At 44.8% G+C, this 12,395-nt stretch overlaps 2 protein-coding genes across 3 annotated transcripts in view; one reads left to right on the top strand and one right to left on the bottom strand.

Moving 5' to 3' along the window:
- The window catches only part of TIMM50 (translocase of inner mitochondrial membrane 50), a 151,961-nt gene that overhangs the window by 124,614 nt on the left and 14,952 nt on the right, over positions 1-12,395 (top strand). The window contains exons 8-9 of one of the 2 annotated variants that reach the window (XM_085888132.1): positions 664-820; positions 10,579-10,682. In XM_085888132.1, the coding sequence (XP_085744258.1) occupies positions 664-820; positions 10,579-10,682 (261 nt within the window). Of the gene's footprint in view, positions 1-663; positions 821-2,930; positions 2,954-10,578; positions 10,683-12,395 lie in introns of those variants that run through there. The other variant, XM_085888134.1, reaches the window with a different exon arrangement.
- Positions 5,956-12,395, bottom strand: part of FAM120B (family with sequence similarity 120 member B) — a 90,194-nt gene continuing 83,754 nt past the window's right edge. Inside the window, exon 9 of the mRNA XM_085888130.1 lies at positions 5,956-7,358. The gene's annotated coding sequence lies outside the window, so the exon portion shown is untranslated. The remainder of the gene's footprint in view (positions 7,359-12,395) is intronic.

Genomic DNA, 12,395 nt, shown 5'->3' with positions numbered 1-12,395 from the left:
GGCCAATGTTTTCTGTTTTGTTTTGTTTTTACATTCGGTAACAAGAAGGGAGCTGACGTGCAGTTTTTGGAAGACTTGATATTCTCTTCGCTATGATCGTTTTGTGAACTTTAATTGTTTTTTTTTTTTTACGTGAAAAATGTTTCAAACTTTGCAAACATCATGAATTCAGTATTTTTGCCCTCTGAGACACCTTTTCATTCACATACCGTTTGGAAGCTGATGTTACTCAAGGCAGAATTCTGGAACAAATGCATTTATAGTTTGCAATCAACGACTTTCCGATTTTAAGAATGCTTTGTTGATGATTTTACATTCAGTGTCCCCTGAAATGGCTCCAGTTGGATTACTCTAAAATGACAACTGGAATATGGTCATTTATCTGTCACTTGATCTCGTGCTCAAATAAGTGTCATATCGGTAGATCAATCTATCTCCAGGTGGTTAGATTGGCAAATCCTTCAGTTTTTGTGATCATCCTTGAGCATGGAGGTAATTTTGGTTCCTCAATGTCACCATGAGAATTTTGTGGAGACAACATCTCCAAGTTGTCTTATATGTTGGTATGTGTGGGAGGAATACATTGTGATGGGTTGAATGTTAATTTAGTGTGACTGTGAACAGATTTTGATGACTACCACTTTGACCCTTTTGTTTCCGCAGGACCTGTCATGCTTGAACAGGGACTTATCTCGAGTCATCATGGTCGACTGCAGTCGGGACTCATTCAAATTACAGCCATACAATGGGGTTGCTCTCACAAAATGGGACGGCAACTCGGATGACCGGGCCCTGTACGATCTCGCCGCCTTCCTGCGCAGTGAGTGAATTATTGGGCGAGTTTGTGGTGATGGAGAGTGTATCATGTTCATCAAAAACTTTGTGCATGGTATGGTTTCCTCAAGGGCTTAGCCTTTGAAAAATTTGTTGTGAAGTGCGTATCAAACGTGTTGGTTTTATTTATCAGTTTTGACGTTCATTAATGTGTTGGTGTAAAGGCAACTGTTGTTTGATGTTTTTCATTTAATTATTTTTAATGAGACTTGGTCTTGGACTTTCAGCTTTTAATATGGGTTTGCACCATAAGAGTTCTACTTTTTCTTTCTCTAATCTCAGATTGTTGGCAAAGTCTTCCTGGTCTAGTCAGTTGTTGTGATCATCCTCGAGTCGCCCGCGTCTTGGCATGCAAATTCGGTCTCTCCAGGGCAGATGGGCAGCAAAATGGCAGCATATGTCTCGCCTCGCTGCCTTTGTGCCCTGTTTGCAAAGGATCTAGTACTGTGGCTTAGTGGGGTGCGAGGAATTGTAGGCCTCAGGCCTGTTTTGGCCTCTGGGGACATGGCTTCTCTGGCCCCTGAGCCTCGTTCTCAACTGTGGGATCGCCATGGACTCCGGCCTTGTTACATTTCAAAACATATTTGGTGTAATGTCTGTTGTTTTGTTCAAACAAATTTACTTTTTAACAGAGGTGAAACGAGAAATTGAAGCTTTTGTCATGAGTAACTACATTGAGATGAGCATGTCTTGGGTCTAATGGGAGCATTTTGCCGTGTGTGTGTGTGTGTGTGTGTGTGTGTGTGTGTGTGTGTGTGTGTGTGTGTGTGTGTGTGTGTGTGTGTGTGTGTGTGTGTGTGTGTGTGTGTGTGTGTGTGTGTGTGTGTGTATTTATTTAAACTGGGCTTTTATGCTTCACTAACAAAAATGCAATGTTTGTCCATGTTTTGTTTTTTCCCCCCTTTTCTTGCACATTGAAAAGAGCTGTTTTATATTTGCTGGCCTATCGTTGCCTGGAATCTGCCATGGCCATATGGAAGGGCAGGATCAGGTGGAGACACCTATTTCACTCCCTTCCCCACTCATTCTTTCCCATCTCCCCCTTCTTATTGGCCTTATTGCGATCTGATTTGGGAATAGCCAGAAGGCACAGGCCCATGTTCAGCTATGCTCGCCTCTTTCCCTTGCTAATCAAACAAGTGTACTGCACCGAAGATCCGCAGCCTTGCCTGCCCTGCAGCTGCTTGCCGCCGCGGGTGCTCCGCCAAACAATGGGCGCGCGTGCGGGCTGCCTCCCTGGGGGCTCCGCCTTGTGCAGGCGTCACTGCAACCGCGCGCAGCTCCATGCAGCAGATGCCAAGCTGGCATGCTTGCACGTTACTCAGCCGGCCATTCTTTGGTGCTGTAGACGCATTATTTCATGTTGCACACGTTACATGGCAGTGAAATTTTCGTGCATGGCTGTGGAATGAGGTGGGGAGCAGATGTCATCGTTGCTTTGTTCCAGCATCTGTGTCCTATTGGTGCAGAGCTTGCATGCACCAATTACCTGCACAAGCGTGCCTCTCGATCATGATTGATTCTGTACTCGTGGAGACACGTGGCGATGCAACGATAGTTGTGCTCGGTCGACGACGTCTCCTAATTTTATCAAAAAATTTTTTTCTTCAAATGAATTCAATTTATTTTATGGTAAATAAATTCAGTTTGCTTTCAGTCGACCTCTTGAGTTGGCATTTCTTTGCAGTTGGCAAATATCCTCTCAATGCAATTTTCACAAGGAATATCCTGGGGAAGGAAGTGCACTTGTATCGCCATTCTAGGACCGTGGTATTGTAGGGTTTCCACGAGAGCAGGAACAACTAGCACGTACCCCTGTGGGGGTGGTGGGAGAGGGAAGGGGGGTGGGAGGCATCTCTGTCTCTGGATCCGTTTTGAACAAGGTCGCATGAAGGCTTTGCATTACTCGCAGGATGCAAGTAACAGTGGAGGTTAAGGAGGGATAAAGGGGTTGAAATAGAGAGAAAATAAATGTTAAAAAAAAAAGAAAAAAGAAGTGAGGCTTGCATCTGGCAAGCTGTTTATAGTCCAATTCATTGTTTGAAGTTGAGTCCATCCTTGTTTAAAATGTGGAGTTTTTGTTGTTGTTGTTGCAGCTGGATAGACACGAAAAGCCTTTGGCCTGAGCTGAACGAACCATTATCTGTGAAGAAAGTTGCGGAGAACCTGATGATATTCACTTTGCTTATTGTAAACACAAGTGGCGTGCGGCTGTGCACATCGTTTGCCACTGCCTGCTGGGCCCACAAGAACCAATTCAAAGAATGTACTTTAGTTTTGTTTGTTTTTCTTCATTCCACACTCGCACGATTTGTTTTGTCCATCCACGGATGCCCACTAAGCCACAGTTTGCAGGTGGAAATAACTTTTGTGCTTAATAAATTGATGTTGTATTCGTTTTGTGAGCTCTGAACTATTGTGTGGACTCGAGTGCCACCTTGAATTTGACGACTTGCAGAGGTGATGGACGTTTGGTCGCTCAATGGTTCAGGATTGCTTCGTCGGCAAGTCCATTGTTTTTCTTTTTCTTTGTGTCCACCTGGAAGTTTCGTGCAAAGCTCGTTACGAGTCGTTCCTTAGCTTATCACAAGTGACGTGTTCCGCCCAAAGAGCAGAATATGGCTTCAACGGACTACTCGTCTATGCAAAGGCGAGTGTAGGTCCGTGTTGGTGGACGACATTGATTTTATCAACTGAATATTGATAACTGTACGGTCTAGGTTATATTACTAGCACGCTTACCCCTCTACTCTGAGAAAAGAGGTGTTCACATTTCAGGCGTTAACTCTTCCTCAAAGCAGAATATTGATTTTAAAGTCTTTTTTTTGTTGTTGTTGTTGTTGTTGTTGCTCTGACTCTGACAATACACGTGCTTGTGATGATTGGAACTCGCATGAGGGAATGCAGTGATCTGACTTCATCTTGTGCACGCAAAATAAGTTATCTTTATTCTCTGCCACGTATTTCATTAACACGAGGTGACGATGAACCCAAACGAGTTCTGTGGACCTCTTGCAACTTCTTGCACCAAAGGCTGCAGATGAAGACTGTATTCGATTGTTGTGGCTGCAGCCATAGGTTTGTGGGAGGAATTCAGCGATTACAAATTGAGATAATGATGCAATTGAAGAACCTGGGAACGCTGCCTATTCAAAGGTTTGTGCCAGTAACGCGTTGATTGTACACCACTGGCCTTACCCCGCAACACTCATTTGGCTGCTGAATGACTGTGGAGCCGTCCCACCTCCCTTTGTTCCTAAATGTAGCTCCACCTGCTGTACGATGGGGGAGCAACCCTTATTTCTGTTGATGTTCCAAGACTTCCGCTTAACAGGCATGATGTGGGAGGGGAAGCCCACATTTTAGCCAGCCATGGCCAGTCCTGCATGTGCAGGACCTTGAGTAACATTCCTCTTCATCCTTGATGTGCATTGTTTTTGCAGACCATCAAATGATCTGATTATCTTTGTTGGGTTTTGTTTTATTTCCTTTTAACATCTCTTTGAATTTCCATTCCCTTCATGTTTTGCGTCCTCTTGGTTTCGTTTGTTGGTTGGTTGCAGGATAGGTACATGGAGGATGAGCTATGCTTATTGGTCGGGGCTCCCCTCATAATTAGGACCACCGCTTTTGGTACCCGCCACTCTCTCTGCTTAAGTTCCAGCTCGACTTAGGCGGTATCGTCGCATCCTTTGGCCCGTTATGCTAATCTGCTGTCTGAAGGCGTGCCCGCCTGTTATTGTCCCAGGCCTGACCTCGGCACCACAAAAGACCCTTTGTGAGGCCGAGCTGCTCCCAGCTCTTGCAGTCGGGCAGATGGCAGGGCAGGGTGGGAGGCCGAATGAGCACGCTGATAAATGGAAAAACGACCTTCGTCAGAGGCGTCGTACTCCTCCGGTCCATGGCTACGCACAATCTCTCATGATGGTTTGAGAAACATTGCTGAAGCATGCCATACTCTATTTAACGTGCATACAACATATCGAGGTCACACACACCTGTGCACTTATCCAGACCATCTATATCGCAATACACCTTTGGCTGCCCAAACACAGAGCGTCATTCACCAACGCTAACCATCTTGAATTAAGAAATAATTTAATGAAGCACAAATTGGTACTTTTGGGTGTCTGCAACAGTTTAATGGTATAGATATTTCTTCTGTGATCGAGGGAGTTGGTTATTGAAGGAAGAGAGGAACTGAATGTTTTCTTTTCACCGAGAACATTATTTCCTCGCCGAAGGAGGTTGAAGTGAAAAGGTGACCTGGACTGATGTTTGGGGTAACAGTTTTTACTCCACACGTTATGGTTGCCTATGTTTACTCGAGCTGTGTTTTGGAAGCTTTTATCCAGAAGGGCAAAACAATAATTAGACAGTTTTATTTCCAAGAGCATGGGGCGTGGTACTTCCAGGAGGGAGGGAGGGAGGGAGGGTGGAACGTGTGGAGCTAAGGCCTGTTTTTCACCTGCCATGCATGGGATTTGACTTGAGCAAGGCTATTCAGATTCTGCATCTCTCCAGATGCCATTGTGAACGACGCTTGCAAATCCCATTGTGGTTGCTCAACGTTGATATGCTCGGCCTGATTATGAATCCGGTTCGAGGATTTTGAACGACACGTCAGATGAGTGTTTGAAGGAGGTTGTTTGGGCTGCCTGCCCAATAAAAATGATACTCGCACGACACGCGGCGATACGTTTGCCTGATACAGTGGGATGACATCATCACTTGTTCGTTCAATTGCATTTTCCCCACATTGAGATTTTATTTGCCTTGAGATTTCCAAAGTGTTAAGGACAAAGCATGTACAGCTCTTCTTAGAAAAATCAGTTTGTCCCCAGGAAATGTTCAGCTGACGATGTCAGCACGTATATTTTCACTTCCATCATTTTTTTTTTTTTAATTCGGTTGCCATCTTAAACAGTTTGAAAATGAACATCTTTTCAGTTAATTGATAAAAATCACAAGTTCATCGAGTAGGGATATATTAAAAATATAACAACAAACCTTGCGGAACTGCCGATGGTTCTTTCGCTGATTGGGTGAGAAATTTAATGGTACGTTAATTGTCAATTTGTTGGTCATTGCCAGATTTTGTAATTGGAATAATTATGTAATTGGGGATGGGGAGGGAGCATTAACTTCATCTCATAAGTTACCATCTACAGATTGTGTAGTATACAGGGTGTTTCAAAAAGAGTGATGCAACTTTAAATGTTTATTTACAAAGAAACAGAAACCTCAGAAATGGGAGCCAAACATTTATTGAAAGCTTATGACGTGGTATTTTCTATCACCGATTGCTGTTGCATTAAGTCACTGCTGGAGTTAGTGAGAGCCCAAGGTCTGAAATTGACATTTATGTAAAATCGTTGTAATCAACGTTTTCAATGTGTGCACCTCCATGGTTCAGACAGGCATTGATCCTGACCCCAAATTCTGTCCAATTTTCCTGTAGATCTCATGTGACACTGCCTGGAGGTAGTCTGACACCTCCTGCTTCAGATCATCCAGTGTGGCAGGGTGGTTTGCATAGACAGAGTCCTTGGCAGCCCCACAGAACCAGTAGTCCAGAGGGTTCAAGTCTGGGCTATGGGGTGCTCAGTCATGAGCGGTACCCAGGGCAACGAGGTGGTTTCACAAGATCTACCGCAGGAAAGTGATGGTGTCACCAGCTATATGCGGTGGTGCACCATCCTGCATAAACCAGGTCATGCTGAGCTGGTTTGGGGTGACCTTTTGGGTTGATCATTATGGAACTTCTGGAGCATGGCCCGGTAGCGCTCACCGTTGATCGTCACCGTCCTGCTGTCATTCTCAAACCTGGCCCTAGTGCTCCCCATCTGGCATTGAAGGCACAGAAGCATGTGGCCTTAGGCCCTTTCAGGTACTTTTCAGTGATCTCCTCAGGTGGTTCTTTCCCCCAGAAAATGTTGTCGCGGTTGTTGATGACACCATTCAAATGGAAATGGGCTTCATCACTGAACCAGATCAGGTTGATCCAGTTTGGGTACCACTCCATCTTGTCACTGAGCCAATTGCACATATCAAGTCTCCTTCTCATGTCATCTTGACTCAGTTTATGCCTAATAGAGATGATGTATGGGAAAGGCTTCAGTTTCTTCGTGAGGATATGTCAGACTGATGTTGGTTTGATGCCGAGCTCCCAGGAGTGCCGGTGGTGGGACTTCTTGGGACTGACTGCCCACTGCAGAATCCAGCATGGCATCGATGTTGGCCTGGCTCCTGGTTAGTGATGCTGGCCTGCCACTGTTGCCCTTGCTCTGGTTGTGCACTCTACCCTTGTGCTCAAAATGTTTCACAATACGTTGAATGGCACAACTTGTGGGTCCATCACGTGTTCTGAGGTCGTATTCCCGGCAGAACCTCCGGTGGGTGTCCACATACGATTTCGTCTCGTACCACAGAGCTACCACTTTTGTCTTCTGCTTCATTGTTAACGGCATCGTTGAGCTACGGAGATAGAGATCCCAGGGAAGAAATACCGATACCACCAAACCCTGAAAAGGAAAACGGTCTTGGTGAAAAAACAAAGAAATGGCAGGAAGTCAAAGTTGTATCAATCTTTTTGAAACACCCTGTACATGGGATGGAGATTAATTTTGAGGAGAGGGGACATCCCTTCAAAGACCAACTCCAAAAGACAAAGTTTGGGAGAGAGGATGGGAGGGAAGGGGAGGGAGTGAGAGGAAAAAAAAAAGAAAAGAAAAAAAGATTGTGAAGTAAATTAGGAATGAAGGAAAAATGGTGGAGAGGGCATTCTACGGGACCAAGTGGCATAGGGATGAACCATTGCCATTTTGCATATGCAATAAGTAGATGAAGTATAAATTTCTGCTTCATATCTGTTTCTCCAAGATTTCACATCAAACGATTTGTAGAGCATATTTGTTTATGCTTCAAAAGCATTTTATCAGAATTTTCTTCCAATCTGTAATTAAAATGCGTTCGTTTTGCATCATCTAACGGCATCCTGAGTCGGTGTTTTTCACTATTTGTTCAGGTTCATAAAGGAGCATGTGTACAATATTGCAGTTAGGATATGGACGTTAGTGAACGTCGATTAAATTTAGGATTTCAACTCATTATGTCATCATCATGAAGAATCAGGGATCACATGATCATGCTCATACGATGCACCAAACAAGCTAAAAGCCTTTCTGTTCCAGTCGTTGCCTTGAGAGGTGAACTTCCGTCCATTGAGTCCCTTTGTGTGATTGTTTTTTTTTGTTTTTTTGTACTGGGTTCGTGAGTCCTTGTCTGGGGTGCGTGCTCTTGTGGGCCTTGTTTTGGGGTTGCTGTTGTTTCCTCTCTTTCCTCTTTTCCTGTTCACTCATTCCCTTGCTTGTTGCCCTGCTGCTGCACCACCGTCATTGTATTGCTCCCCCCCCAAACCTCCACCCCCTGACTCTCGATTCCATGAGCCCAAATTTTGTAGAAAAAAAAACAAACAATGCAGTGAAAATGTAGCATTTGACAAACATTTTCATCATCATCATCATCATCATCATGATGGAAAGCCAATGTTGACCAAATGCAACAACCGATCTCAAGAGCACTCCAAATATTTTGCGAAGAAAATGTGTAATTTGAGATGGAGCCGGTGGAATGGTGGCCCACTTTTGGCAAAACCATCGGTCAGATATTTATCACAGCATCCCCGTGCAAACATGGGCTACTCTCCAAGAACGGTCAGAAGAAAAGACAAAGTTGTTTTAGAAGAAGAATGCGGTTGATTGTCTTTGAGTCGCACAATGCAGTTGATTGTTTCGAAGTCGAACTCTCCAAATAAATTTGATGTATTGCGATGATCAAAAACTTCTGGGTACTCTTTCTTCTTCTTCTTCTCCTTCTCCTTCTCCTCCTCCCCCTCTTGGATTGGAATTTTCCTGATGCTGCAACTGAAAAATTGGACTGCATTCCTTTCGAAGGTAGCTTTATCTTCAATATCTGGTCATCATTTGCAGATGGCAAGAAAGAGGGAACGGTGCGACAAAGATCTCCCAATCTGGAGGTACTGATGCTGCACGAGGAGTGCATGCCGGGAGAGCCGGAGAAGCGGCAGATGGGGGAGGGGCGGAGTCTTGTAACCTGGGGACGTGGTGACCAAGATAGGCGACTTGACAGGCAGCAGATGAATCTCGCCGTAACGGCTTGATTGGAGGAGGGGGGTGGTGCCTGGGTCGCACTGTGTGACAGGAGGCCTATACGGTGGTCATTAGTGCATACCCTTGTATAAAGGCAATGCGTCCATCTGTTCACGGCCACAGTGAGCATAGGCACACGCCGCCATTGTCACGCGACGCTGGTTAAATCCCCAACGTGGCCTTTCGTCCAGCATGATGTGCCCACTGTGTATATTTGCATTTCACAAAGTGCTTCTGACTCGGGATATATCGATCTGTTTCCGACCTTCCATGCAGCCCCCAGGAAAAAAATATGGATATCAAGGATTGCTGTTACAAAAAAAAATAAAATAAAAGACTTCAATTTGAATTTTGTATATATTCTGTAACAATATGTTTGGTAATTTATTGTGTGCGCATGCTGGCACGCACTTGTCCATGCTCCAGTTCCTTGTGGTCATCCCACATTCACTCTTCATTCCGGATGCTGCATTAGTTTGGCCAAAGAGATGCTCGTCGTACCGATGAAAGTTATCTTTGGGAACGCATAACACTCATGTGGTCATGTGGTCATGCTCCTTGGATAACGGGGCAGTCCTGACAGCAATCTGGCTCCAAATGTGCTGAAATGAATGAATGAATGAATGAATGAATTGAAGAAATACTTGCACATATTGTTTCAATGTGTTTCCTATTGAGAACGGCATTCCCAATGAAAGTGAATTTATTTAATTTTATTCAAGATTCTTCCACGTGTCATCGTCGTCATCATTTGTCCCAGCGTTCCATGGGCTGGTCAAGTAATCCTGATATGTGGATGAATTGCAAGCTTGCAGGTTCTGCAGCAGAAATATGCCAAATCACAATCCCACACAGGCCTACCACTTGCAATGGTAATTTATCATTTCTCTGCGTCGCAGTGTAAATCTTGCGAGCACGTCTGTTTATTTGCTTTGCCTGAGCCGTCCCCTATCTCCATCTGTCGCATGGTGGTGCCGGCAGTGCTCCTGCCTTTGTCTGAATTTCACCTGCTGGCTTGGACACCCAGCAAACCACCTGCTGCTCACAAAATGTGGCCTGCAGGCAACCCAAAGAGAGGGAAGGGGACTGAGGGCGGTTTCGATTGGGGGGGGGGGGGAGTTGCGAGTGAGCTGAGGCAACCGCCAGCTGTCTATGTCCCCCCCCCACCTTGCAGTAATCGGTGCAAAACTCTGCCCATCAGCCTCTTGCTTGGGTTTGATGTAGACCCCTTCACCAGCTGCAAAAGGGCAGCCCAGTGGTGAAGAGGCCTAGTGTTGTGCATTCGGACAATGGGTGGCCGAGCGATCTCGCACTGCAGGAGATCTAGCTATGGCGCCGAAAGGCTGTTTTTGGGATGAACAGCACGTCCGACATAACTTTCCCCACTACGATGGTCGCTTTTGGTGGTCTATGGGTGGATTTGCAAGGCAGGATTGGTTATTTTCATTTGTTGCTGTAAATCGATTTCTAATGGTTTTGCTTCATGATTCTCATGTGCACTGTGACTTCAAAAAAATTCTTACCCACTAATCACAAAGCTGCATTTGTTGTTGCTCCATCCTGTGCCTGTCAGCCATTGCCTTGAGTAAAGTGGAGGATGTGCGTCAAGTGCTTGAGCACTACAGTTTGGAGAGTGACCCTCTGGAGGTTTTCAAAAGACGACAGGTCCAGCTGCAGGTATGAACACAGCTATCTCTTGTATTAACTCATTCTGTGAATGAATTGCAAACCTCCACAACAGGGCAGAAACAAGGCCAGATTTTGATGGCCCATTAACTGGGAAAGATTATTACGTATTACCCAGCATAGTTGGAACCTTGAATTTTGAGGTAACATGAAGTATTGATAGCATTTGCCAAACTAGAAGGGCACTCGGTAGAGCGCGTACCTCCACCATGTAATGCCTGATCCACGAGAACATATCTGGGCCAATACATTTTTGAAATATCGTGCTATATATCGTTTTTGAGCCCCATCTTTCAATGGTGAAAAATCGCTTTACAATTCTAGTAGTCGGATCCAGATCTTCACCAAAGTCTAATCAGTTCGTCCTTGTCACACACCAAACCTGTCCACAAAATTTCATCCGGATCTGTCCACAACTTTGAGATATCCTGTACACAGAGACAGAAAAACAACCTCCTCCACCTTCGGTGGCAGAGATAAAGATAAACATGGACAGAAGCCTCGAAGCCCAAAGGTTGTGTGTTCGATTTCAACTGAAGGAAGACTTGTACAGGATTTGGATTCTAAGCTTCTCTGAAGCAAGCTGGTCCTTGGTAAATTACCCTGTTGGTTTACCCTGTAAATACAACTCGGTGGGTAAACCAGATTGAGTGGTTTAAACTTGGTTGTAACTTACGATGGAGCACATAAGCAGATGGAGTGCAGGAAGCCACAGCAGGTAAGCTTCCACAATTTGTTGTCTAAAAGCTTCAGAATGGTATATGAAGATGGATTTGGGATGGTGGAATACTCCCAATACTGGTGTTCATCTGTGGGTGGGTTTGTAAATTCAATCGATTTCAAATGTTGATGAGATTTGGAAAACTTCCCACCAAATGCACACTGCACAGATTATGGATTCCCCCATTTCCAATGCACAGTGTGCTTCCCTCGATCATGACGAGTGTACTTTTGGTTGCTGATCAAATGAAAACTGCCTTCACAGTCAGCCCACGAAGGGGAAAACAGGAAGAAATGCACAGGACACGTGACGGATTGTAGTAGTTCAACTAGAACGTGTGTAATTTGGGTGGGTATGCAGAGAGGCAGCTATTGTGGTACACAGAGAGGCAGATCAGGTGCCTCCTGCTCAGAAGATTATCATTTTGCACAGAGCAGAATTGTTTGTGAATGAATGGAGAAGTCTTTGTTTTAAATATAAACTACGAACCACAGCAGTATCATGATTATATATATATATATATATATATATATATATATATATATATATATATATATATATATATATATATATATATATATATATATATATATATATATATATATATATATATATATATATATATATATATATATATATATATATATAGTCACGAATTCACGCCCGCCGGTGTGCGATCGGCCGCGTACCTCTAATTGCAACCGCGTCGCCCACCGGACGGAAAATTCAGTCGTGACTTTCCGGAGCTAATGCCGGAACCCTGTCACGGGTGGGTCTTCAACCCCACCACGGCCGTGCCAATTGTCTACCCGCGCAAAATAGGGTCACTCGCCGAATTCGATATACCAAAGTACCTGCGCGGGGAGCCGACCGGGCAGCGGTACCTCGACGCAGGTCGGCTTGGGATACGAACCGCTGAAGCGGTCCGTTCCGTTCTGCAGTGATAACCGAGCGGGTATTATCGCCGACCTCGCCGGATCCGA

This window comes from Eptatretus burgeri, chromosome 7, assembly GCF_056783735.1.
Source record: "Eptatretus burgeri isolate ZD-2024b chromosome 7, Ebu_testis_v1, whole genome shotgun sequence".
NCBI classification, from domain to species: Eukaryota; Metazoa; Chordata; class Myxini; order Myxiniformes; family Myxinidae; genus Eptatretus; species Eptatretus burgeri.
The sequence above is the reverse complement of the archived record's forward strand: the minus strand, read 5'-3'. Positions and strand labels throughout refer to the sequence as shown.